General features: G+C 47.2%; 1 protein-coding gene across 1 annotated transcript in view; it reads left to right on the top strand.

The window, feature by feature from the left end:
* Positions 1-25,942, top strand: part of shld2 (shieldin complex subunit 2) — a 158,733-nt gene extending 132,791 nt beyond the window's left edge. Inside the window, exons 4-9 of the mRNA XM_085970272.1 lie at positions 671-865; positions 4,435-4,569; positions 8,057-8,263; positions 10,152-10,386; positions 21,385-21,500; positions 22,307-25,942. Of these exons, the coding sequence (XP_085826398.1) occupies positions 671-865; positions 4,435-4,569; positions 8,057-8,263; positions 10,152-10,386; positions 21,385-21,500; positions 22,307-22,479 (1,061 nt within the window). The 3' untranslated portion in view covers positions 22,480-25,942. The remainder of the gene's footprint in view (positions 1-670; positions 866-4,434; positions 4,570-8,056; positions 8,264-10,151; positions 10,387-21,384; positions 21,501-22,306) is intronic.
* Positions 25,943-27,693: the final 1,751 nt, after the last annotated feature.

Raw genomic sequence — 27,693 nt, forward strand, 5'->3', positions numbered from 1 at the left:
TTGCTGTTAAAGGCACTGGACTGAGGGACGTGATCCAGATTAAATCCACAGGACTGAGAGACATGATCCAGATTAAATCCACAGGACTGAGAGACGTGATCCAGATTAAGGGCACTGGACTGAGAGACATGATCCAGATTAAATCCACAGGACTGAGAGACGTGATCCAGATTTAAGGCACTGGACTGAGAGACGTGATCCAGATTAAATCCACTGGACTGAGAGACATGATCCAGATTAAAGGCACTGGACTGAAAGACGTGATCCAGATTAAGGGCACTGGACTGAGAGACGTGATCCAGATTAAGGGCACTGGACTAAGAGACGTGATCCAGATTAAGGGCACTGGACTGAGGGATGTGATCCAGATTAAAGGCACTGGACTGCGTGACATGATCCAGATTAAAGGCACTGGACTGAGTGACATGATCCAGAAGTCATTTGAAAACTCCTGTCTATTATTAGCCACTCTTAGTCCCAGACTGTTGAACAGGAGCCCTGCACCTTCTGTCAGCCTCAGTCCTAATCCTTGTAACATGATCTAAGTGCCTCCCGTCAATCCAGTCGTTCAAGCTTGGTGTCCGTTTAGTTGTGTAGTTTTATATACCTTAATTTTGCCTGTCGGATATTTCTCTGTATATATAAAGCTAACTTTGTTTTGTTTCTAAAGGGTCCCAAACAATGAACGCAGTGGCACTGAAGGAGCTCATAGCACATATTTCATCTCAGCACTCCCACCTTCTGACTGTGGGGCTCACAAACCATCAGCGTCCAGACTCTGTGCAGTACATGGACATCGATAAACTACAACCAGGCGTTGTGGTACATGCACGACTTAAAGTCATTCTCATCACTGTGCTCTCAGGTCTGTGCTCTCTGACTTCTCCCAGTTTTGTTCCCGACGTTAGTTTCCCTTCTCTCCTGAAGGTGCGAGGGTTCCACAGGCGCCTGCAGCCCCCGCCCCCAGTACCTCACCTGAAGCAGCTATTCTTTATGTGTGAGCACTAGACAGAGACTGTGGCACCCTGTTTAACCATGGAGGGATCGCATGGGTCTAGATGCATTTGAACGCAAGATGAGAATTTTAAATTGGAGGTGTTGCCGGACCGGGAACCAATATAGGTCAGCAAACACCGGGGCGATGGGTGAATGGTACTTGGTGTGAGTTGGGATACAAGCAGCAGAGCTTTGGATGAGCTGACGTTTACAGAGGGTGCAAGGTGGAAGGCTGGTCAGGAGAGCATTGGAATAGTCGAGTCTGGAGGTAACAAAGACATGGATGAGGGTTTCAGCAGCAGATGGGCTGAGTCAGGGGTGGAGATGGGCTATATTATGAACACTTAAGGCTCCAGTGTCAACATCAAAACACTCCCAGGTCAGGTCCAGCCCTGCCACCTCTGCTGTAAAGCTCCCTTTACTCGACCCAGAGCTTCAGGTCTACCTCAAGAGCACCTCCTCCTGCACCAGAGCTTCAGGCCTACCTCAAGAGCACCTCCTCCTGCACCAGAGCTTCAGGCCTACCTCAAGAGCACCTCCTCCTGCACCAGAGCTTCAGGCCTACCTCAAGAGCACCTCCTCCTGCACCAGAGCTTCAGGCCTACCTCAAGAGCACCTCCTCCTGCACCAGAGCTTCAGGCCTACCTCAAGAGCACCCCCTCCTGCACCATTGTGACATATTTTCCATTTCCCACACTAACCCAACCTCTGACCTCTGAGTAAGATTACCGATTAGCAACAGCTTTGTGCTGTGGGCACAAAGTGGCAGGCAGTGACTAGTGGGGTACCGCAGGGATTGGTGCTAGGACCCCAGCTATTCACAATATATATTAATGATCTAGACATGGGAACTAGATGTAATATCTCCAAGTTTGCAGACGACACAAAGCTGGGTGGGCGTGTGTGCTGTGAGGAGGATGCCGAGAAACTCCAGTCTGATTTGGACAGGTTGGGTGATTGGGCAGAAACATGGCAGATGCAATATAATGTGGATAAATGCGAGGTTATCCACTTTGGTGGCAAAAACAGGAAGGCAGATTATTATCTGAACGGCAATAGATTGGGAGAAGGGGAAGTGCAACGAGACCTGGGTGTCCTTGTGCACCAGTCGCTGAAGGTAAGCATGCAGGTGCAGCAGGCGGTTAAGAAGGCAAATGGTATGTTGGCCTTCGTAGCGAGAGGATTCGAGTACAGGAACAAGGATGTCTTGCTGCAGTTGTACAGGGCCTTGGTGAGACCACACCTTGAGTATTGTGTGCAGTTTTGGTCACCTTATCTGAGGAAGGATGTTCTTGCCATGGAGGGAGTGCAGCGAAGATTCACCAGACTGATACCTGGGATGGCAGGAATGACGTATGAGGAGAGATTGGGTCGATTGGGCTTATACTCACTGGAGTTTAGAAGAATGAGAGGGGATCTCATTGAAACTTATAAAATTCTAACAGGACTAGACAGACTAGATGCAGGAAGGATGTTCCCGATGGTGGGGGAGTCCAGAACCAGGGGTCACAGTCTAAGGATAAGGGGTAAGCCATTTAGGACAGAGATGAGGAGGAATTTCTTCACCCAGAGAGTGGTGAACCTGTGGAATTCTCTACCACAGAAGGCAGTTGAGGCCAATTCATTAAATATATTCAAGAAGGAGTTAGATATATTTCTTAAGGCTAAAGGGATCAAGGGATATGGGGAGAAAGCAGGGACAGGGTACTGAGTTTGGATGATCAGCCATGATCTCATTGAATGGTGGAGCAGGCTCGAGGGGCCGAATGGCCTACTCCTGCTCCTATCTTCTATGTTTCTATGTAAGTCCACAAGAGGTTGGCTCAGACTCATTGCACATAGGACCCTTACAGCCAGTAGAGGAAATTTCCATCCCTTCACCCGTCTTTCGGATGAAACGTTAAACCGAGGCCTCGTCCCCTCTCTCAGGTGGATATAAAAGATCCCATGGCACTATTTCGAAGCAGAGCAGGGGAGTTCTCCCTGGTGTCCTGGCCAATAATCATCCCTCAATCAACATCACTAAGACAGATTATCTGGTCATTATCACATTGCTGTTCGTGGGAGCTTGCTGTGTGCAATTGGCTGCCCTGTTTCCCACATTCTTCTTCTTAGGCAGTCCCTCGGAACCGAGGATGACTTGCTTCCACATTAAAAATTAGTTCTTAGGTGACTGATGAGTCCAATGCAGAACCTACAGTCTCTGTCACAGGTGGGGCAGACGGTGGTTGAAGGGGCGGGTGGGTGGGGTGCTTGGGTTGACGTGCGCTCCTTGCGCTTGACTTCTGCTTGCTCCCGACGAAGAGACTCAGGGTGTTCGGCGCCTTCCCGGATGCATCTCCTCTACTTTGTGCGGTCTTGGGCCAGGGATTCCCAGGTGTCGGTGGGGATGTTGCACTTTTTCAAGGAGGCTTTGAGGGTGTCCTTGAAGCGTTTCCTCTGCCCACCTGGGGCTCTCTTGCCGTGCCGGAGCTCCGAGTAGAGCGCTTGTTTTGGGAGTCTCATATCAGGCATGCGGACAATGTGACCCGTCCATCGGAGCTGATCGAGCGTGGTCAAAGCTTCGATGCTGGGGATGTTGGCCTGAGCAAGAACACTGACGTTGGTGCGCCTATCCTGCACATTACAACAGTAGCCACACTTCAAAAGTACTTAATTGGCTGTAAAGCGCTTTGGGACTTCCTGAAGTTGTGAAAGTTGCTATATAAATGCAAGTTTTTATTTTTATTTCCTTCAGACTTAAACTTTGACCTGGAGGTGAAAGGCCAGCATTCCCACCTGGTTTTAATTGTTTCAATTCAATAGTTCAAAGGTTATTCTGACCTTTATTCTGTTGAGAGCAAGTGTTCCTCGGCCCGCATCAGTGACATTTCAAGTTAAGCCTTACGACACCCTGCATAGATTTTAGTGTTAGATTTTGTTGTGTCATTTACATAAAGGTCGGAGCAGGAAAACTCGCCTCCTCGGAGTGCAAGAACCAGCAGGAGTAGGGAGGGGAGAATCAGCCAGGGTTCCCGCTCCGATTGCTACTTAGTGACCGAGCTACAAACTGCGTGTTTGGGTGTTGGATGAGGACTGGCTTGAGAGGGGCTCTGATACCCTCTCTCCCAGGCTGTCACTCACTGGGATGGCACGTGTGTGAAAAAAGGCCTCTCGGGTGAGATGCCAGGGCTGGGTCCTTGAAGCAACGTTCCAGAAGAGTCCACACCTCCAGGGGGAAAGAAGGACAACTGGAAATAAATATATTGTAAAACTGAGAAACCTCAACAAATATTTTAATCAGAAAAAAGTGCAGTATTTATTGTGCGATCATCTAAAGACGGGTCACTCACGAGCAGATTCAAACACAGCATTATTTCCTGCTTCTGTTCAGTAAAATATTTGCAGGTCACTGCGGCTGATGGTGCACTATATAATGTGGCATTATGTTGTGTGCAGAGAACACCTACACATATAGTGGGAAGGAGCAACAGAAAGTAGTGCTGAGCGTGGAGCAGATCAAAGGTCTCCCAGGCACGTTGACGCTTTGGGGAAATGGGATAGCCTGGCACACTCGGATTCAAAAGAAATTGGGTGAGTGAGACACAATATCCATAGTAATGAGTGACCATGGGGTAATAATGGACAGTGTCTGTAAGGAGTGACCGAGGGGTAATGATGGACATTGTGTGTAAGGAGTGACCGAAGGGTAATGATGATCAGTGTGTGTAAGGAGTGACCGAGTGGTAATGAGGAACGATATGTGTAAGGAGTGACCGAAGGGTGGTGATGATCGGTGTGTGTAAGGAGTGACCGAGGGGTAATGATGGACATTGTGTGTAAGGAGTGACCGAAGGGTAATGATGATCAGTGTGTGTAAGGAGTGACCAAGGGGTAATGAGGAACGATATGTGTAAGGAGTGACCGAAGGGTAATGATGATCAGTGTGTGTAAGGAGTGACCGAGGGGTAATGAACGATATGTGTAAGGAGTGACCGAAGGGTGGTGATGATCAGTGTGTGTAAGGAGTGACCGAGGGGTAATGAACGATATGTGTAAGGAGTGACCGAAGGGTGGTGATGATCGGTGTGTAAGGAGTGACCAAGGGGTAATGAGGAACGATATGTGTAAGGAGTGACCGAAGGGTGATGATGATCGGTGTGTGTAAAGAGTGATCAAGGGGTAATGAGGAACGATATGTGTAAGGAGTGACCGAAGGGTGGTGATGATCGGTGTGTGTAAGGAGTGACCAAGGGGTAATGAGGAACGATATGTGTAAGGAGTGACCGAAGGGTGGTGATGATCGGTGTGTGTAAGGAGTGACCAAGGGGTAATGAGGAACGATATGTGTAAGGAGTGACCGAAGGGTGATGATGATCGGTGTGTGTAAAGAGTGATCAAGGGGTAATGAGGAACGATATGTGTAAGGAGTGACCGAAGGGTGGTGATGATCGGTGTGTGTAAAGAGTGATCAAGGGGTAATGAGGAACGATATGTGTAAGGAGTGACCGAAGGGTGGTGATGATCGGTGTGTGTAAGGAGTGACCAAGGGGTAATGAGGAACGATATGTGTAAGGAGTGACCGAAGGGTGGTGATGATCGGTGTGTGTAAGGAGTGACCAAGGGGTAATGAGGAACGATATGTGTAAGGAGTGACCGAGGGATAATGATGGACGGTGTGTGTAAGGATCATTGAACAATGGAGAGTCTGTTTCCTTTCCCAGTTTTCTCCCACCCACTTCTGAAACCGCTGCTTCTTGTTTGGTAAACCGAGATACTGAGAGTCGACAGGCGTAGGCCATTTGGCCCTTCGAGCCTGCTCCGCCATTCAATAAGATCATGGCTGATCTTCTACCTCATCTCCACTTTCCTGCACTATCCCCATATCCGTTGATTCCCTTAATATTCAAAATTCTATCACTCTCTGTCTTGAATATACTCAACGACTGAGCCTCCACAGCCCTCTGGGGTAGAGAATTCCAAAGATTCAACACCCTCTGAGTGAAGAGATTTCTCCTCATCTCAGTCCTAAATGGCCGACCCCTTATTCTGAGACTATGACCCCTGGTTCTAGACTCCCCAGCCAGGGGAAACATCCTCCCTGCATCTACCCTGTCAAGCCTGTAAGAATTTTGTATGTTTTAATGAGATCACCTCTCATTCTTCTAAACTCTAGAGAATATAGGCCTAGTCTACTCAATCTGTCCTCATAGGACAATTCCCCCATCCCAGGAACCAGTCTGGTGAACCTTTGTTGCACTCCCTCTATGGCAAGTATATCCTTCCTTAGGTAAGGAGACCAAAACTGTACACAATACTCCAGGTGTGGTCTCACCAGGGCCCTATATAATTGCAGTGAGACGTCTTTACTCTTATACTCAAATCCTCTTGTAATAAAGGCCAACATACCATTTGCTTTCCTAATTGCTGTACCTGCAGGTTAACTTTCAGTGATTCGTGTACAAGGACACCCAGGTCCCTCTGAACACCAACATTTCCCAATCTTTCACCATTTAAAAAATACTCTGCTTTTCTATTTTTCCTACCAAAGTGGATAACTTCACATTTCTCCACTTAATATTCCATTTGCCATGTTCTTGCCCACTCACTTAGCTTATCTATATCCCCTTGAAGCCTCCTTGCATCCTCCTCACAACTTACATTCCCACCCAGCTTTGTATCATCAGCAAACTTGGATATATTACATTTGGTCCCCTCATCCAAATCATTGATGTAGATTGTGAATAGCTGAGGCCCAAGCACTGATCCTTGTGGTACTCCACTAGTTACAGCCTGCCAACCCGAAAATGACCCGTTTATTCCTACTCTCTGTTTTCTGTCTGTTAACCAATCCTCAATCCATGCTAGTATATTACCCCCAATCCCGTGAGCCCTAATTTTGTTTAATAACCTCTTATGTGGCACCTTATCAAATGCCTTCTGAAAATCCAAATACACCACATCCATTGGTTCCCACTTATCTATTCTGCTAGTTACAATCTCTAAAAACTCTTAACAGATTTGTCAAACACGATTTCCCTTTCATAAATCTATGTTGACTCTGCCTAATCTTATTATTATTTTCTAAGTCCCTGTTACCACATCCTTAATAATAGATTCTAGCATTTTCCCTACTACTGATGTCAGGCTAACTGGTCTGTAGTTCCCTGTTTTCTCTCTCCCTCCTTTCTTAAATAGTGGGGTTACATTTGCTACCTTCCAATCCGCAGGACCCGTTCTAGAATCTATGGAATTTTGGAAAATGACAACCAATCCATCCACTATCTCTATAGCCAACTCTTTCAAAACCCTGGGATGTAGGCCAGCAGGTCTAGGGGATTTACCGGCTTTCAGTCCCATTAATTTCTCCAGTACTACTTTTTTACTAATACTACAGGTACGACCCCGGTAATCCGGCACCCTCGGGACCAGGCCGGTGCCGGACCATTGAAAATTCCGAACCACTGGAGGTGTCGAAAGTCACCACAAACACCGCCACCACCTGCTCCTCCTCTTCCTGCTGCTGCCCTCCCTGTGCCGCCGCCGACCCCGCCGCCCACGGGCTGCTCGGGCTCGGGCTCCGCCGAGCCGTCGGTGATGCTGCGCAGTCCAGGCGCTGATCCTGACCTGGCGGCGGTCCCGGGACCTGAGCCGGGCCCATCCCAGGGAGGGAATGTGACAGCAGGACCTTCCTCGTGCCAGACCACTGAAGGTGCCGGACCGTCGGGTGCCGGATTACCGGGGTCGTAACTGTAATATCTTTCAGTTCAGTGAGTGGTGAATTCACAGCCTTGCTGGATCCTGTCCTCACCAAATGTAAATGCAGGGATCGCTGGGTATTTGATCAGGAGCAGGAATCTTGGCCGAGTTTTCCTTTCAGTAACCCAAGCTCACTGAGCCTGGCTCAGCTCAGTTAAGTCAGCACAGGCTGGGCATTGTACCCGTGGTTTCTAGTTCTGTACAGACAGTGCTACATGTCCAGTGCCTCTACCCAATTGGTCTGATAACCCTGCTTCTATTTATCGTGGTATTTATTGTTGGTAACTAAAGCCTATTATTGCTGCATCTGTTGGTCTTTTAGATCATGTTTGGGACTTCAGAAATCTGCTGGTCTGTCAAAATCCCATCACTGGGGACCTGGAACTGCACACCACACCTTGGTCATTCTGTGAGTGCCTGTTTGATGATGATGAAAGAGCCATTGAGTTCAGGACCAAGTACCAACCCAGTGAGACAGCCTCTGTTAAAGTGATGGACCTCTCTACCCTGCTACGCACCAGGTATTCAGGTGTGTACTTTTTGAAGTGCAGTTGTAATTACTGTTGTAACATAGGAAACGCGGCAGCCAATTTGCACACAGCAAGCTCCCACAAACAGCAATGAGAGAAATTACCAGGTAATCTGTTTTAGTGATGTTGGTTGAGAGATAAATGTTGGCCAGGACACCGGGGATAGTTCCCCTGCTCTTCTTCGAAATAGTGCCATGGGATCTTTTACGTCCACCTGAGAGGGCAGACGGGGCCTCGGTTTAACGCCTCATTGGAAATACGCCACTTCCGACACTGCAGCGCCTCCCTCAGCACAGCACTGGAGCGTCAGCCTGGAATTTGTGCTCAAGTCTCTGGAGTGGGACTTGAACCCACAAACTTCTGATTCAGAGGCAAGAGTGCTACTGACTGGGCCAAGGCTGACACCTAAGGCCAACCTTAGCGTCCCTAAAGTGCCCCAGCTGCAATCAGCTAACTCAGACCAGGAGTGGAACCTGGGACTTTCTAGTCAGTGTGGTTCAGTAGGGCACTGGGCAGTGGTGTTACTGACTGAGCCACTGGGAGGAACGGCCCATTTTCCTGCTTTCTCCCTACACCCTTTTATATTCTTCTTTCTTATGTAACTATCCAATCCCTTTGAATGTTGTAAGTGATTTAGCATCAGTCATGACTTGTGACAAAGCATCTCACACTCCAATTACTGCATGAAAACATTTCTTCTAATCCCTTTTATGGCCCTTGTGCTTATCTTGCTATAATGGGCACTTACCTTTGATTCACCAACCATTAGAAGTAACCTTTCTATATACGAGTGATTGGTATGAGAGTACTCCATGCACCCTGATATAGAACATCCTATAGCTGGCACTAGGTGGCATGAGAGTATTTTATACATACTGATACACTGAATCCAGCACTTTAGAAACACTTGTACAGTCAATTCTGCATCACTGAATAAAGCATAAGAGCCACCAATCGCCCTCATTCATTTCAATAAGATGGTTAAAGGAGAAGAGAGTTTGTATAAAAGCTTACACGTAGAATCATTTATGATATGGTGTCTTTAATATTCATTGTGTATGTTCTGCCAAGCCTCATCGAGGCTCACATTTCAAATCTTCCCCCCAACCCATCGGGCTGGTATCACTCTCGTTTTGTGTATATTTACATATTTTAACTGAAAAATATAAACTACAGGAAACTCTCGATTTACCGGCACCTAAATAACCGGAAATCTCGGTTAACCGGCAAAATTCAGGAGTAGGTTCAGGTAAGTTTTACTTCATATTGTACTTGCCTTCCTCGATCTGTTGCTGTGCAAGGGTGTGGCTGCAGCTGTTGCTAAGCTACAGAGATACTTGGAACTTGTGGCCATTGTTCCGCACCTGTTGCTTTATACGGCGCTCTCAGCTCTCCGTATCTTTTACTATAGCTCTCGGTTATCCGGAATTTTTGATGAACCGGCACCACGTTGGTCCCGTCGGTGCCGGATAAAAAAGAGTTTCCTGTACTTAACTCCCAGTGGAATGATACTGTAGTTTACTTTGATGCTCAGTATCTTGAGGGCTGATTTTAGCAATGCACACCCCCGGGGGCACCCTCACCTGCTGGGTGCTTGTATCGGGATATAGTGGGCACGTTGCCCATGATTTACTGATGTTCTCTCCTGGTATCCGAGGCTCCTTGCTGGGTGCATGCATTCATAAAATCAGCCCCATGGCCTCTTCATTGCCAATTTCTTCCTACCACTCCTGAAGTCACTGGCTCATTGCTGGGGTATAATTCAGTGGGCACTGTGAACAGACTGAAAATCAAACTGGAAAACCCCCTGCACTGCGCAGCTCAGTACTACACCTGCTGGTGCCTTGCTATATTTAACTTCACTGCTGTCTGTGTATCTATTTGCAGGAAATGTTCAATTAAAAACCCACATAGTAGCAATGCAGTGGAATGCCTATTCTACCCATAATCCCTTGTTCACGATGGATGCCTTCACTCCAGTGGAGACAGTCTTGGCCTCTCTCTCTCATTTTACATACTCTGGCTGTGGAAGCTGTGGCTCTGAACTGGGATTTGATGAGAACGGCATCTACCAGCAGTGTATTCCATGCTTACCAGACTGCGTCCTGCGATTTTATTACAGGTAAGAATCTTATAAAAGGCTTCTTTCCGAAGGTCCCCACATCACCCTAAGACACATTACCCATGGTGAAAGATAAAGAGTAAAGTGTGTCGCAAGGCAGTAGAACGGTGTTGCAAAAACTTTGTAACCTACAAGATAAAGCAACAGAGCTATGTGTGTAAGATCCTAGAGGGCCCCTGGTTCCAAATGATTCGAGGTTGACCCGTATTAGGGACAGTGATTTAACTTTATTCAGCACAAGCAAGACTTAATACATTACAGTATTTGAGCAGGAGTTTACAGAGAATAATTGAGACTTATATTACCCCGTTATGCTCTGGGTAGACATGCAACAGTGAGTAAGCTGCACCCTGTGTCTCTTGTTTCTCATCCCTCTTTATCTCCCGGGTGTCTCCTTGATTCTTCCTGAAATCTTCTACCCTTTGTGACTGTTAAGACCCACTTCTTATACTCTTACTCTCGTTCAGAACCTATGGAGTCTCACTGAACCAATCACTGGCTGACACTCAAAACCCAAAATCCAATCATAAAGATGCCACGTCTGCAGCACCTTGGCTTACGCAGGTTCTAGTCTTATGACACCCTTACATTATCTGTTTTTGATCATCAAGACTCATATCTAGGGTAGTTATGGCAACGCAAAAGGAACATGTCTCCATAGTGTAGAGATACGGCATCCTTGCCGTTCACTGTGAAAGGCCTATGTTTTTAATTCACTGCAGACATCATAACATTCCAACACAGTGGCTTCCCAGGCTAGCTGCACTCTGCTAATATCCAGCTTTAACCCACAGCCTCCCTATTTGAACATAGCAGTCCTCCTCCTCACCCCAGGCTATCTGGTTACAGCTGACTCACAGACTTTTAATTATAAGCAAAAGGGTTATATGTCATAATTCAGGTTATCATTGCATACAGTTAATGATTACAGACTTTTTCATTTAATTCTTACACACTATTATAAATCTATTACTGATGATTATAAGCTACTGATGATTATAAGATATTAATGGATGTGATATTAAAACAAGTATTCTAAAAAATCAACTACTCCATGATCATCTTACGTGTATGAACAATACATGTGGGGAAATCCAAAACTAGAGGCCTTGAATATAAGATAGTCACTAATAAATCCAACAAAGAATTCAGGAGAAACTTCTTTACTCAGAGAGAGGCGAGAATGTGGAATTTGCTGCCACAGGGAGTGGTTGAGGCGAATAGCATTTAAGGGGAAGTTAGTTAAGTACATGAGGGGGAAAGGAATAGAAGGATATGCTGATACGGTGCGAGGAGGCTTGTGTGAAGCATAAACACTGGCATGGACCTGTGATGCTAAATGGCCTGTTTCTGTGCTGTATTTTATGTAATTCTGTGTAATGTAACAGTTCATCATGGTGTTTCAAATTTCTGAATGGACCTGTGGTGAGGTACTTGGGCCAAATGTGAGCGTTCCTTTTGACACAGTCCCTCCGTAACTCCAGCAGGGGTGCGCTTTTTCTAATGGGACTGATGGGGACACTAACATCTTTCTGTGGGGGCGGCAGCAAACCCTCCTGAAACCTGCAGCATCCGGCTGATTTTCTAGCCTCTGGGGTAGGGTGGGAGCCCTGGATATGTCCCTACTGGCACAGTCACCTGCCATTGGGATGCTAAGAGACCTCCTGAGCCTGTGCACTCTGGCGGGGTCAGCGGCGGAGGTCTCGAACAGAAGATGTCCTCCACTGATTGTTGGCACGACTGACTTTTGGACCAGGCAGGAGGTGGGAGCGGGCAGCATGGAGGGAGGCTTAATTGGCATCTAACCCAACTTTCTACATTGCCTGGGAATGCTTCCTGGAGCAGCAGAGAAGGACCTTTACAATGGTTTTACTCCCGTATTTTATATGAGGGGGCAGTGACCGACATCAGCACCACGAACGCAAGAAACAATCATTCCACTCCCAACGTTGTTGATCATGTTATTGATTTGCCATGCTGAGTGCCCCCACTAGAAAGAGTATCCATCAAAGTTCCTGCATAGGCTTCTTGCAGTGGAAGGTTTCACTTGTGATGTGAAGGTGTCAGCCATGGCTCAGTGGGCCGCACTCTTGCTTCTGAGTCAGATCGCTGTGGGTTCAAGTCCCATTCCAGAGACTTGAGCACATAATCTAGGTTGACACATCCAGTGCAGCACTAAGGGAGTGCCGTTTTTCAAAGGAGACGTTAAACTAAGGCCCTGTCTGCCCTCTCGGGTGGACATAGAAGACCCTTTGGCATTTTTTGAAGAAGATCAGGGAATTCTTCCCGGTGTCTTGGCCAATATTTATCCCTCAACAAAAATCATTAAAACAGATTATCTGGTCATTTATCTCATTGCTGTTTGTGGGACCTTGTTGTGCACGATTTGTCTTCCCCATTTCCCCACATTGCAACAGTGACTGCACTTCAACAAAGTACTTCATTAGCAGTGAATCTCATTGGGATGCCCTGAGGTCATAAAAGGCACTATATAAATGCAAGTTCTTTCTTTAATTGTGTGGCTTCATTGCTCAGTGTGTCTGTAGTTGGTACATCCAATCTTCAGCACTTGAAAAGCTAACCCTGCAGCCACTCTCCAGGTTTGTGTGAAATTTGACTGTTGCATCAGGTTAGAAACTAGCATTTAGGAAGGGACAGACAAACAGTAATGTGACTGAAATACTGTAGCTTCCTTTGGAGTTGTTGTGTCAGCGTCAAGATGTGTTTCCCAAGGTCCTCATTCTGCTTGTATTCATGAGATTCTCTTCAATCGTTCAGTTCTATATTATTTTTCCCTTGGTTCTTACTCCCCTCCGTTCCCAAGGCATTGGCTCATTCTGGGGTACATGGCCACCATCAACCCTCCATACCCACACCAAAGTGTTCAATCTTCATGTGTGAGCGTAGACTGAGCCTGATCCTCCTCCGAGCTCAATATCCATAGAGGCGCGCTTTCCAGAAGGGATCGCTGGATAACAAACAGGAACGGGAACCCTCCCTAGCCCAGGAGTGATGAAGGCAATTGTTAAGTGTCCCAACTGAGCTCTGGGCTGTAATTCCATGGGGATTTTAATTACATTAATTGAAACCGTAAGAAGATTTTCCCTGTTTACTCACCCAGTGCTATCCTCGGGAATAACTCAGGATTAGGCTAAATATTAGGCTTGGCAAAGGTAAAAGCAGGAACTGGGAGGTGTCGTGATCTATCAACAATGAGCAGCAGTTGGAGTTTTCCCTTTCAGAAACAACAACAACTTGCATTTATATAGTGCCTTTAACGTAGTAAAGCAGCCCAAGGCGCTTCACAGGTGTGTTATCAAACAAAATTTGACACAGAGCCACATGAGGAGATATTAGAACAGATATCCTAAAGCTTGGTCAAAGAGATAGGTTTTAAGGAGCATCTTAAAGGAGGAGAGAGAGGTGGAGAGGCGGAGAGGTTTAGGGAGGGAATTCCAGAGCTTAGGACCCAGGCAGCTGAAGGCACGACCGCCAGTGGTGGAGTGAAATAAATCGGGGATGCACAAGATGCCAGAATTGGAGGACCACAGAGATCTCGGAGGGCTGTAGGGCAGGAGGAGGTTACAGAGATAGGGAGGGGTGAGGGCATGGAGGGATTTTAAAACAAGGATGAGAATTTTAAAATTGAGGTGCTGCCGGACCAGGAAACAATTTAGGTCAGCGAGCTCGGGTGATGTGTAAGTTGCTTTTTATGCTGACCTGTTCCTGCACAGGTTAGAGCAACTGATTTGAAAGTAGATGAATGACGTTTTCACCTTTTGCAAAAAGGAAGTGAAATATATTTTGTTTTGTAGATGCTGCTGTTCCGTCTCACAAAGGGTAGTGGAAATCTGGAACTCTCTTCCTCAAAAAGCTGTTGAGGCTAGGCCAATTGAAACTTTCAAAACTGAGATTGATAGATTTTGTTAGGCAAGGGTATTGAGGGTTTCAGAACCAAGGCAGGTAGATGGGGTTAAGATACAGATCAGCCATGATCTAATTGAATGGCGGAACAGGCTCAAGGAGGTGAATGGCCTCCTCCCGTTCCTATGTGTGTGTCTGGGCAGGGAATACCAGCACACTATTTAATCATGGCAGACACCAGAGCTGATCCTGCTCCTGTCCTCACTTGGCGTCTACAGGCACGGACTTCCAGATGTCACTGGGTTACGGCAAGGTGCAGGGGCTACTGCAAAAAATCTACCTCCATGCTACCGGCGTCGGATGGTGTTAGCCCTGAACTTGGGTGAGGCCTGCTGCTTCACATTTCCCTGCTCCCTCCATGCTCTCATGCTTGGGGTGGTCTCCTCTCCTCCCAAGTGGAGTTAAGGGCCTGTGTTTTCCGAGTCCTTCTCCAGTTTGGTTCTTTTCCCTTATTACCCTGGCTCCTATTCTCTACTGCTAACCGTCTTCTTAAACCCCTCTCTCCTGTCTCCCCCACCCTCACCTCCGACAACAAGTGTGAGGAGCTCATGGACTTCTTTGTCTCTAAGATTGAGACCATCGTTCAGCTGCCTCTGCCACTTCCCTTCCTTCCCCATGCTCACCGGGCCAAATTTCCTCTAAGGCTCCCCCCTGCCCTAGCCCTGAACTCACATCTTTCTCCTGTTTCTCTCCGATCTCCCCTCATGACCTCTCCATGCTCATCTTGTCCATGAGACCCACTTCCTGCTCCCTCGACCCTATTCCCGCCAAACTGCTGACCACCCAACTTCCTTTTCTGGCTCCCATGTTAGCTGATATTGTTAATGGTTCTCTCTCCTCAGGTACTGTCTCCCTCTTCCTCAAATCTGGCGTCATCATCGCTCTCCTCAAAAAAAAAAAAAATCCTTGACCCCTCGGTCCTTGCAAACTACCACCCCATCTCCAACCTCCCTTTCCTCTCCAAAGTCCTTGAACGTGTTGTTGCCTCCCAAATCCATGCCCATCTTTCCCGCAATTTCATGTTTGAATCCCTCCAATCAGGTTTCCACCCTTGTCACAGTACCGAAACGGCTCTCATCAAAGTCACAAATAACAGCCTTTGTGACTGTGACAAAGGTAAACTATCCGTCCTCGTTCTTCCTGACTTGTCTGCATCCTTTGACACGGTTGACCACCCCATCCTTCTCCAACGCCGCTCAACCGTCGTCCAGCTGGGTGGGACTGCATTCGCCTGGTTCCATTTTTATCTATCTAATCGTAGCCAGAGAATCACCTGCAACGGCTTCTCTTCCCGTTCCCGCACTGTTATCTCTGGGGTCCCCCAAGGATCTATCCTTGGCCCCCTCCTATTTCTCATCTACATGTTGCCCCTTGGTGACATCATCCGAAAACACAGCGTCAGTTTCCACATGTACGCTGACGACACCCAGCTCTACCTCACTACCCTCCATGGTCTCTAAATTGTCAGACTGCTTGTCCGACATCCAGTTCTAGACGAGCAGAAATTTTCTCCAATTAAATATTGGGAAGACTAAAGCCATTGTTTTCTGTTCCTGCCACAAACTCCGTTCCCTAGCCACTGACTCCATCCCTCTCCCTAACATCTGTCTGAGGTTGAACCACACTGTTCGCAACCTTGGTGTCATATTTGACCCTGAAATGAGCTTCCGACCACATAGCCACAGCATAACTAAGACCGCCAATTTCCACCTCCATAACATCGCCTGTCTCCATCCTCGCCTCAGCTCATCCGTTGCTGAAACCCTCATCCATGCCTTTGTTACCTCTAGACTTGACTATTCTAATGCACTCCTGGCTGACCTCCCACATTCCACCCTACGTAAACTTGAGGTCATCCAAAATTCGGCTGCCTGTGTCCTAACTCGCACCAAGTCCCGTTCACCCATCACCGCTGTGCTCGCTGACCTACATTGGCTCCCGGTTAAGCAAAGCCTCGATTTCAAAATTCTCATCCTTGTTTTCAAATCCCTCGATGGCCTCGCCCCTCCCTATCTCTGTAATCTCCTTCAGCCCCACAACCCTTCGAGATACAGGTAGACTATCCTTTATCCGAAAACCTCGGGACCAGCCGAGTTTCGGATAAAGGAGAATTTCGGATTTCGGAAGGTGGGTCGGCGGGGGGTCGTGCGCACGACTTACGCTGACGCTCAGCGTAAGTCAGTCGGGGTCGGCGGGAGTCGGGGCCGGCGGGGTCCGCGGGGGGGTCGGCGGTTGTCGGGGCTGGCAGGGTCGGCGGTTGTCGGGGCCGGCGGGGTCCGCGGGGGGGTCGGCGGGGGGGGGATCGGCGGTTGTCGGGGCCGGCGGGGTCCGCGGGGGGGTTGTCGGGGCTGGCGGGGTTGTCGGGGCCGGCGGGGTCCGCGGGGGGGTCGGCGGTTGTCGGGGTCGGCGGTTGTCGGGGCCGGGGGGGTCGGCGGGGGGTCGTGCGCACGACTTACCCTTTATCCGAACTTCCGAAACCGGAACCCTCTAAAAACCGAAGGTTTTTTCGTTCGTACGCACGACTTACGCTGAACGAAAAAACCTTCGGTTTTTAGAGGGTTTCGGTTTTCGGAAGTCCGGATAAAGGGTAGTCTACCTGTATCTGCGCTCCTCTAATTCTGCCCTCTTGAGCATCCCTGATTATAATCGCTCAACCTTTGGTGGCCGTGCCTTCTGTTGCCTGGGCCCTAAGCTCTGGAATTCCCTGCCTAAACCTCTTCGCTGCTCTACCTCTCTTCTCCTTTAAGACGCTCCTGAAAACCTACCACTTTGACCAAGCTTTTGGTCACCTGCCCTGATTTCTCCTTATGTGGCTCGGTGTCAAATTTGTTTGCCTTTTAATACTCCTGTGAAGCGCCTTGGAATGTTTTACTACATTAAAGGGGGGCTATATAAATGCAAGTTGTTGTTGTTGTAATATTACGGGGTAATTTTCCAGGGTTGCACTACCAATGAGCCACCTAGCCAACCGGCTGCACATTTCTATCAAAATTAATAAACAGGAAATAGTGGCCAGCATGCCCATTGCGTATGCTGAACAAATAAGGCTCCCTGATGACTGCACAAACTCAAAAAATAAGCCCTTATGTGCCATCTTGTTCAAGCAGAGAAGTAGTCTTCACCCGTTATAAGTTTAAAGAGCACATAGGTAGTGCCAGACATGTCCTTACATGAAGGCCATTCTGGGTATCAGTATTAGTTAGGTCTTGTTACTGTATTTGATGTGTGAAGCTCTTGGGAATCGCAAGCCTTCCAATTGCAAGTTGCAGCTTGAAGGTGTGTCCTGCTTAGGGTTGCAAAATTCTGGGAATTTTTAAAAGAGGAAACTTTCCATGGGAATTTGGGGAATTTATGGGAATTTATGGGAATTTTGAGTTTTTTTGCACACTGTTGGTTTTTGTCTCTGACCCTTATATTATCTTTGTCGTCAAAATAGACATACTGTTCCATACAAATAAAAACAGGCTTTCAAAACTTTATTTAGGTTATAATTTTGAACTTTATTGAACCCCCACAAAAAAGACCCATCTAAAATAAAATAAAAAGAGCGTCAGCTTATTTAGCCTGTAATTTGTCCTTATTTTGTCCCTTTGAGTCTTCTACTCATGAGTCTTCTGAGTCTTCTACTCCTCATTGCTCCTCCTGATTCTCTGACTCTGGCTCTGATGTGTCCATTTCCTCCTCCGTGTCAGTGTCTAGCTGTGTGGTGGACACTTCTGTATCTGGCTCAATAAGTTGTAGGTTCGCCCGGATAGCCACCAGTTTCTCCACTCTCTTGTTAGTCAGCCTGTTGCGCACCTTTGTTGCATTTGGATAAATGCTGCTGCATCTTTGTGGCATTCTTTACATATGGCTTTCTACAGTGTTTGCACATGTACACAGTCTTTCCATCTTTAATGCCTGGGGTAAAATGCTTCCACACATCCGACGGTAAACGTGGCATTGTTCTATGCAGAGAAATAAAGGGCATTCATCTCTGTGTTGAACTGCGGTCGATCAGCACGATTGCAACAGGGTGAGTACATTTTTGCTGATGCTCCATGTGATGGAAGCATGACCTGTACACACACTACGCTACATCACCAATAGTGTATTATTTTGTATATTTTAAATTGAAGGACAACAGAGTTCAACAAGTAACTGGTTTATTTGGTATAAAGTCTGATTTACTTACTGCATCATCACAACATCAGCAGAAAACAAAATGACTTCCCTCAGGACCCCTAACCTGGATCTTAAAAAAACTATAGCAGTCTTACAGATGCCTGCAGGCCAATCACAATTCGATATGCAAATATTACAAATAGAGGGAGCTAATCGCTCATCCACTCATCCAACCAATCAGGACACATTTGTTCACAGTCACACACAAAACTTGTAATTATTAAAACAAGCCAAGTAAGAAGATAAACATATATTGATTAAGAAATTCCTTAATAATTAAGATTCCATCTCTGTTAGTAATTTTAAGAGAGGACCTGTGGAAAAAAAAGAAAGAAATACAAAAAAAACAATATTATGCTAGCATGTGCTTTTTTGGGCAAAATTCCCAAGCTAAACTTCCCGTTGGAAATTTACCGGAAACTTTCCACCCCTTTGCAACCCTAGCCCTGCTGAGGTATTGGTAAACATTAGATACAATTAAAGAGTTGTAAGGTTGTGTGAGAACTTGGCATGGGTGAGCCATAAATGTGGACCAGGTAGAGAGGCAACACTTTGTGGAATGCAGTACAAGACCATCTATCTGATGCATGGTACTGTTGGGTTGTCTTACTTTCCAGATTCCTTAAAGTGTGCTATCTTCTCCCACATCTGTTCCCAGGTCCTGCATGTACTATAGGTAGTGTTCAAACTGGCCACCACCGCTTTCCAGGCATGGCGCACTGTTGTCCAATGGGGACGATGCCCTGGAATGACAAATAGGGTAACCCTCTTAGCATCTACCTCGTGCAGAAGAAGATCCACTTCAGCAGCCATGGAATAGGGAGTTTGGTGTTGTGGCTTGTCGTCACTTGCCTAAAGACTCCATTTTGTGCCTCTACATTGGGTTTATCTTCCCTTTTGTTTGTAGAACACTCACCCCATTAAATCCAGTTTGAGTGTTTATCAAGGCTCATAGAATTTTTGCCCCCGTTTGCAGCCATTTACCTTCAAGTGGAGTGGTACATTCTTTTAAATTTGCACAAATTTTTCCACACCCCCATTAGACAAGTCCCTGCACAAGGCACAATCCTCACATGTACCTCTGAATTTTTATTTAAATAAGCTGATTTCACAATATCCAACGAGGTCAGCCTTTAAAAAATGTGGATTGTGTTCGGATCCTGCCGACTTTCTGCTGTGTGAGGAATATCTTCCCTTGTATATCCTCCTTAATTAAATGTGGCAGATGTTGGGGTGCTCCAAACTGGAAACACCTCAACAAATGACATAATTGATGCATCTTTTGAACGTAAGACCACACGTTACACTACCCGAACAAGATATCCTGTGTAAGTCCCGTTTCCACTTAGTTATATTTTATCCTCATTGTTTCCAATTTTCTCTCTCCTCTCCTGAGATTGATAGATTTTTGTTCGGCAAGGGCATTGAGGGTTACGGAACCAAGGTGGTATGTGGAGTTAAGATACAGATCAGCCATGATCTAATTGAATGGCGGAACAAGCTCAAGGAGCTGAATGGCCTACTCCTGTTCCTGTCAGGCTGCTGAACCATGCTCAGATATGTTTCCATTGGTTTCAGCAGCCCTCTGCCAAATGGCCACTCTTGACAAGTGAGTCTAGACAGTGAGGGTCACCTGGCTACTCAGCGTGGACATCACCGCCAAGCTCAATCGTCTCCTCAGCTGATGTCCAGAGACGTACGGGGCGATTTTGCCGGCCCTGGGAGGCGGGTATGGAGGCAGGACTGCCAAGAAAATGGCAGAATTTGGAGGTGGGTGCCCAACCCACCCCAACCCGTCTCCATGCCATCTTGCCAGGAGGCGGGTAGGCGTCCTGCGCTGGGTCCCGTCTCCTTGAAGGTGGGATGGGATTAAAGCCACTTAACTGCCTGTTAACAGGCAAAAAATAGGATTATCCCCTTTTTGCTCTCAAGTGCGGGCTTCCCGAAGGCTCCGAAACCTGCCAGGTCAGCGAGGCGAGTAGTGGGTCTGCGGGGGTCGGAGGGGTCCAAAAGTGTGCTGTGGAGGTGAGTGATGAGTGCAAGTGTGGAGAGGTGAGTATCTGAGGTAAGTGCAAAGTGTTTTTAAAAGTGTACTTACCTTTGTTTCTTCCTGCAGGCTTCAGTCGGTGGGGATGCGGAGAGTCTCGCACCTCCGCGGTAGAGATGACAGATGGCCGTTGCATTCTCCAACGCAACAACCATCTCATTTCTGCAAAAGAAAGAGGTTTGATGAGTCTTGAATCAAGACCTCATCAAACTACAGAGAATGTCGCTGTCTGACAGCTTTACAGAGCTGTCAAACAATGACATTCTCTGCAACCAGCTTTCCCTTAATTGGCCCGCTAAGCCCGCTGGTCAATCAAGGGAAAATAGCGTGGGTTGGCCAGAAGTTGAAGGAGGCGGGACTGAAACCCGACAAGTGGGAGTCCCGCCTCCAAAAGCTCCCCATTGGCAAAATCACCGCCATACATGTTGCAACAGGAATCACTGGATAGCGTTCTGGGGCAGACAACCTGGCTGATATTCCCCCCTCCCAGCAACTTCTTTAGTACAGAGATACTATAATGGTCGTGCCTCAGTGTGCTGGCTGAGCACAGAATGGGGACCGAACATGAACCTTCTCAGTCTGTTCCACATTGTAAGAAAGGCGGGCTTTCATTTATATGCTGTCATCATATCATTCAGAAACACCTTAAAGTGGTTCACACAGTGGATTACACCGACTGCTGTTATTTGAATAAGTATAACACCCATCAGTACAATCCAAAGTAAGTATGTCAGCAGTGCATTTAACCAGGAGAGATATAGGGAGAGCCCTGCACATTCTCAATCAGCCAGGAGCAAGCTATGAGATGGTTTGGACTGACAGCTCGACATTCCCTGATCCATGTTTTCTTTGTGCTTTCCTAGGCCCACAGTGCTTGCTCTAACAGATGGAGATTCCAGGATTGATGTTCTTGTCTCATCTAAACTCATGGAGAAGATATTTCTCAATATTCCTCCCGCCTGGCTATGCAAACTCATAGGTAACCGACTCCAGCTTGTGTCTCAAGTACAGGATATCACCAGGATAGCCAGATAGTACAAGTGCTGAATGCTAATAAATTCAAGTCCTACAGCTGCCTCACTCCAGCTCACTGTCGGAGTGACTTCAGGCAGGAAGGTAGGAGGAAGCTTACCAGCATGTGGGGTAGGCACACTGGAGACTGGAGGGGCATCAGGCAGGAAGGCCATCCAGACCCTAGAAGCTATGCAGAGGAGAGCAATGAGGGTGATTCCCTGTGTTCGAGACTGAGGACGACTTGATAGGATGGAACTCTTCAGCCTGGTAAAGAGTTGTCTTATGGGCTAGAGAAAGTAAACTCAGGACAATACCTTCAAAGCAACAGGATAAGAGGGCACCGGGTCAGGGTTCTGAAGGGCAAGTAATTGGAAAAGGTTGTCAGGAAGAGTAGTTGAGCTGAGGACACTGGACTCATTTTAGATACTACAAGATGCTGGAATGGGCTGACCCTGGAATTGGTAACTTGGAAATATGAGATCAGATGTATGGAGTGACGTTGTACATCCAAACCCAACTTTTTCCTTTGATTTATCCAATACCAGACATCTGGTTTAGAATGGTCAAAGGACCAACTGGATCCAATGACCAATGTTCATCCGTGGCATTATAACTAAGATCACATGTTGCCCTAGAGTTGGGTCAGCAAAGCCTGCTGTATTACATAGTTCAATGTACTGTCCCACAATGGAAATCAACATTAATATGGAAAGTGGTCCATGAACCTAATTTAGAGATCAGTCAATAAAGTGCTGGGTTTGTGTGTTACAGGTCCAACCGATAAGGTGACATACGGGATGGTGATAGCGGATTTGTGCTGCTCGTTGTTTGCAGACCCTAGTGACTGTTACGCACTGACAGTGCAGAGCCAGTTCCATCTGGATGAAAACAGCATCGCCATGAAACAAGATTTCTACTTGTTGGATTTCCGCCCTGACTGTTAACCTCTGACCTGGTTAGAAACTTAAAGGTGAATTCATCGATCCCAAGCTCCTGGCGGGAAAGTGTGGATAGCAGAATCGGCTGCAGTGTCATAGCCCTATCTTTAGTTCATGCTCCTTTCAAGGCTGGCTCTCCACTGGGAGATCAGGGACAGTGAATTTACCCTTTAGAGTCAGCTCTATCCTTTTATTATTATTCATTCTCAGGATACGAGCATCGCTGGCAAGGCCAACATTTATTGCCCATCCCTAGTTGCCCTTGAGAAGGTGGTGGTGGGCCACCTTCTTGAACCGCTGCAGTCCGTGTGGTGAAAATACTCCCACAGTGCTGTTGGGTAGGGAGTTCCAGGATTTTGACCCAGCGACGATTAAGGAATGGCATTGTATGTCCAAGTCGGGACGTTGTGTGACTTGGAGGGAAACTTGGAGGTGATGGTGCTCCCAAGCACCTGCTGCCCTTGTCCTTGTTGGTGGTGAAGGTCGCAGGTTTAGGAGGTGCTGCTGAAGAAGCCTTGGCGACTTGCTGCACTGTATCCTGTGGATAGTACACACTGCTGCCACGGTGGGCTGGTGGTGCAGGTAGTGGATCCCGATAGCTCAGAGAGTAAATGCTACTAAACCACAGGATCAAGAAGGTCCCAAGTTTGATTCCGAATCTGTGCTGGGTTAACTGGTCTCAGATTGGTAGCCCAATTGGTCTTTGCACCTCTGGACTGGGAAAGGGCAAAGATTAGCCATTCCTGAGTCCCTGCTAGAAATTGTGTGCGTGCTGTATGGTTGCCAACCCTACGGCATTGTGCAGGAGTCTCCAGGAATTAAGGACTAATCTCCAGGACATTGCTGCAAGCAACCCAGAAGAAAAGTCATAGGGGCATTTAAAAAAATAGTATTTTTGTTTCATTTTCTTTGAACATTTTTGTTTATGAGATATAAAATCTATTGGAGATGGAAAAAAGGGCTGTTTGACTGACAAGAATCATTCAGTCAGCGAACGAAGAGTCTGTTCACTTTCCAATTGGTGTGGGAAGGCGGTGCACCGCGAGGATGGGCGTGTCGGGCAACCAATGGCGGGAGCGTGGGGGCGGGCAGTTGCAGACGGGAGGTCATGTGATATATGAGTAAAGTATTTTTTACAGGCTTTTCAGTAGAATAGGCCTTTTAGATTCAAAGTTGTTATTGTCAGCAGTTTGTGTAATCCCTCAAAATACCCTCATCAGCCCATATTCTTAAAATATCCTTCAGAAGCTTGGAGCTGGTGCTTTACTAGTTAAAAACTGGAAGACTTTGTGTGAGGTTGAAGACCGAATGAAGGAGCTAATTAAGGAAAAGGTCAAGGGCAGTGCTTGAAAAACAGAATGCTGCTGTTTCAAATTCAGGTGGAAAGTTTAAGGAATCAAGTTCATAGGATATTGCTGCTTCAAGTTCATAGGATATTGCTGCTTCAAGTTCATAGGATATTGCTGCTTCAAGTTCATAGGATATTGCTTTGAAGGATAAGAGAAGCATAATTGGAACGACAGTGAAAGGAAGCTATAGGTGGGCATGTTGCAGGGATCAGTGGCAGAGAAAGTGAAGGTTAAGATCAATGAATTGATTGCGGCCACTAAAACCAGAACCAGCATTATGAAAAAGGAGAGAGAGGCAATCCAACAAGGACCTTGTCACGATAAATGTAACAAAGAGACAGAGCAGCTTAAATGACAACTAAAATCCCATCGTGGAACAGTTCATGCCGTAAGTCAGTGCGGTGTCATTGGGGGAGATGAGAATGGGCGTGAAGGTATAAACTAGGATGACCTCGCAGAAAGGGCAGAGCATTACTGGAAAGAGGACAATGACCGAGATCATCATCATCATCAAATTGTGAGGGGCCCGATACCCAGAATGGCCCCCACACACACACTCAAACGAGAAGCCGGGAGAGAGGGGGATGCTGCACCGAATGTGACACAGATCATAAACATCCCTATACGGGTATGCATTGCAGGAATGAGTAAAATCTACTGCTAAAATAAAAGTAAGGGAAGACCCATGAGGTTCAAAGCAGCGATAGACCAACTGCGGAATTTAATGACTGCGACGAGAAAGAAAGGGTGCGAATGATGCTACATGCCTGTAGCCCCGAGGTATTCAAGTGTCTGTCAACAGGGATACGGGAAGGCAGGCAGGAGTGGGCGGATGCTACCGCCGCAGTCTGGAAAGCAGTAGGGATAGGAGGTCTTGGAGGTCAGGCTGCTATGCAAGCAACGATGAATTGTGAGCAAGAGAGGGAGGAGCTGCCCCATGCTTTTGCCGCACGGCTGTGGGATCATTGTCAGCATGTGTTCACGATTGGACCCGAGGTACCAGTCCGCGACGAATTGGCGGAGGCTGAGCTGCGAAGGTGGCTGGGGGTGATAATGGGCGGTTGTAGTGAGTTGTACAGGGCAATTGTTGATGTATATGACCCCACCAATGACCCGCACACTGAGGAATGGGTTCTTGTCTGGATGGAGAGGAAATATGAACAAAGTAGGGACAGAAAGGAGAAAGTTAATATGGTACAGTGGACTGCAGACCGCCGGCAATCATGGAAAAATGAGGGGACAATCAAAAGACAGGGAGGGGCAATAGAATTTTGGACGTTTGGCGGAAAAGGACATACTGTATGTCCCGCTCCTGCACATATGGACATATGCCAATTCCCCTGGGGATAGTGAGCCTGTTACGCTCGGAATGTTACGAAAAGGAATTGCAGAAAATGCAGTTGAAAGAGGGTGCAGGAGGGGCGACACCAGGCCCGACAGCTCCACTGGCCCCACAGCAGGAGGGAGATTCCCAGTCCTGCCGACGGGGTCTGGCCTCGGTAAAGCTGGAGCGATCCCTTCAACAACTGCAGTATGAAGCGTGCAGACGACCCAATGTGACTTTTCTGGTTAGAGGCCACCAGAGTAGATTTTTAGTCGACACAGGAGCATCTGGGGATGCCCTCCTAGAGGGAGTAAAATCACGGGAACTATTGAGTTCGCCGGGTTTAGCGGTGGGGTGAATGTCAGTGTTTTGAATCACCTCTGAAGATTGGCAATATTGAGAGTTGGGTTCAGGCAGCATGGATACGGGGTAAGCCGGAAGATATGAACGGAATAGTAGGGGTAGACTGGCTGGAAAATTACGGTGTAGCAATAGACATGGCTAACCATTGCTTGTGGAAGTTGGCAGTATTCAGCATGGAATGTGAGAAGAGAGAAGGAAGGATGTGGCAGCACGGCAGCATAGTGGTTAGCACTGTTGCCTCACAGCGCCAGGGACCCGGGTTCGAATCCGGCCTCGGGCGACTGTCTGTGTGGAGTTTGCACATTCTCCCCATGTTTGCGTGGGTTTCCTCCGGGTGCTCCGGTTTCCTCCCACAGTCCAAAGATGTGCGGGTTAGGTTGATTGGCTATGATAAATTGACCCTTAGTGTTAGGGGGATTAAATACGTGGGGTTACGGGGATAGGGTGGGATATGTGTTGGTGTAGGGGTTACGGGGATCGGGTGGGACATGTGTCGGTGCAGGCTCGGTGGGCTGAAATGGCCTCTATCTGCACTGTGAGGTTTCTGTGATTCTGATTCTGTGATGTATTCATTTAGTGGGAGTTCACAAGGGATTTAATTTAGAGACCCGATTAACCTATGAGGATCCCGTAGTACAAGAGATCCTCGTGCAGAAGAAATGTTGGGCTGCTCGTAAGAATGACCGTGGGAAGATAGTACAGGAAGTAATAGTACAGGGACCTGACCCTCTGCGTCCTGCCCGACAATATCGATTCCCCAAAGAAGCAGAGGGACTGGTAACTGAGATTGTACAGTCCTTATTACAACAAGGGCTTTCGCGAGAGTCGGCCACTTCTAACATTTTCCCAATATGGCCAGGTAAAGAACCAGACGGATCCTGGCGAGTGACTATTGATTATCGACAGGCGAATGCCCTCGGTAGCCCCCACAGTAGCATTGTCACCTGATACCCTCGTGTACCTCGATGAGCACTAAGATATTTTCAGTTCTTGATATATCGAATAGATTTGGTCAGTGCCCCAACCCCTGAATGCCAATACAAATTTGCATTTACATTCCTTGGACAACAATATATTTGGAACTATTTACCTCAGGGTTTCCACATCTCACCCTCTATATTCCATCAGTTACTGAACAAGGTGTTGCAAAGGTATGGCCGACCAGAGGCCCTTGTCCAGTATTTTTTAAATTCATTCATGGGATGTGGGTATCACTGGCAAGGCCAGCATTTGTTGCCCATCCCTAATTGCCCTCAAGAAGGTGGTGGTGAGCCGGCTTCTGAGTGGTTTGTTAGGCCAGTTCAGAGTCAACCACATTGCTGTGGTTCTGGAGTCACATATAGGCCAGACCAGGTAAAGACGACAGATTTCCTTCCCTAAAGGAGATTAGAGAACCAGATGGGTTTTTACAACCCAGTAGTTACATAGTCACCATTACTGATGCTAAATTTTTATTCCAGATTTATTTGACTGAATTTTAATTCCCCAGCTGCTGTGGGGAGATTTAAACTCATGTCTACTGGATCATTGGCCCAGGCCTCTAGATTATTAATCCAGTAACATTATCATTATGCTACCATTCCCACATGTATGTAGACAATATATTACTCCATCTGGAAACTGTTGAAGAGAATTACACTTTGTTCAGAGAACGTTTGGCTCTATTATGGGAGAGTGGGTTAAAAGTAAACCTGAAGAAGGCTCAAATAGTACAAATTAAGGAGATAAGTCAGAATCATTTTAGGACTGATAGGATACCACAGGGATTTTATAGAGAATTTTGCTGCCCATACAGTGCCATTATATGACCTCCTGTGAAAAGGGGCAACATGGGAACAGGCCCCTCCCTAGGAGCAGGCGGTGAAAGAGTTTAAACAAGCTGTGTCTCGGGAACTGACATTAAAGACTCCAGAGAATGGGCGACCCTTGCCGCAGTTCACCTCCAAGAGCGCCATGGAAAGTTAGTGCCCGTGGCTTACGCCTCCCGAGTATTGACACCAGTGGAGCAGACGTATACTGTATGCGGGGGACATTTGCTAGCAGTGTATTGGGGGACAGTGAAATTCTCCTACATTACGGGACTGGATTTGGTCATTCCTTGCACCGCTCACATCCCTACAGAGTTATTATTATCGGTGTCATAAATCTCATCATCGAGAAACTACCTATGAAATAACACTGGAC

Source organism: Somniosus microcephalus, chromosome 29, assembly GCF_052327205.1.
Source record: "Somniosus microcephalus isolate GS21.2 chromosome 29, FLI_Smic_1.0, whole genome shotgun sequence".
Classification (NCBI taxonomy): domain Eukaryota; kingdom Metazoa; phylum Chordata; class Chondrichthyes; order Squaliformes; family Somniosidae; genus Somniosus; species Somniosus microcephalus.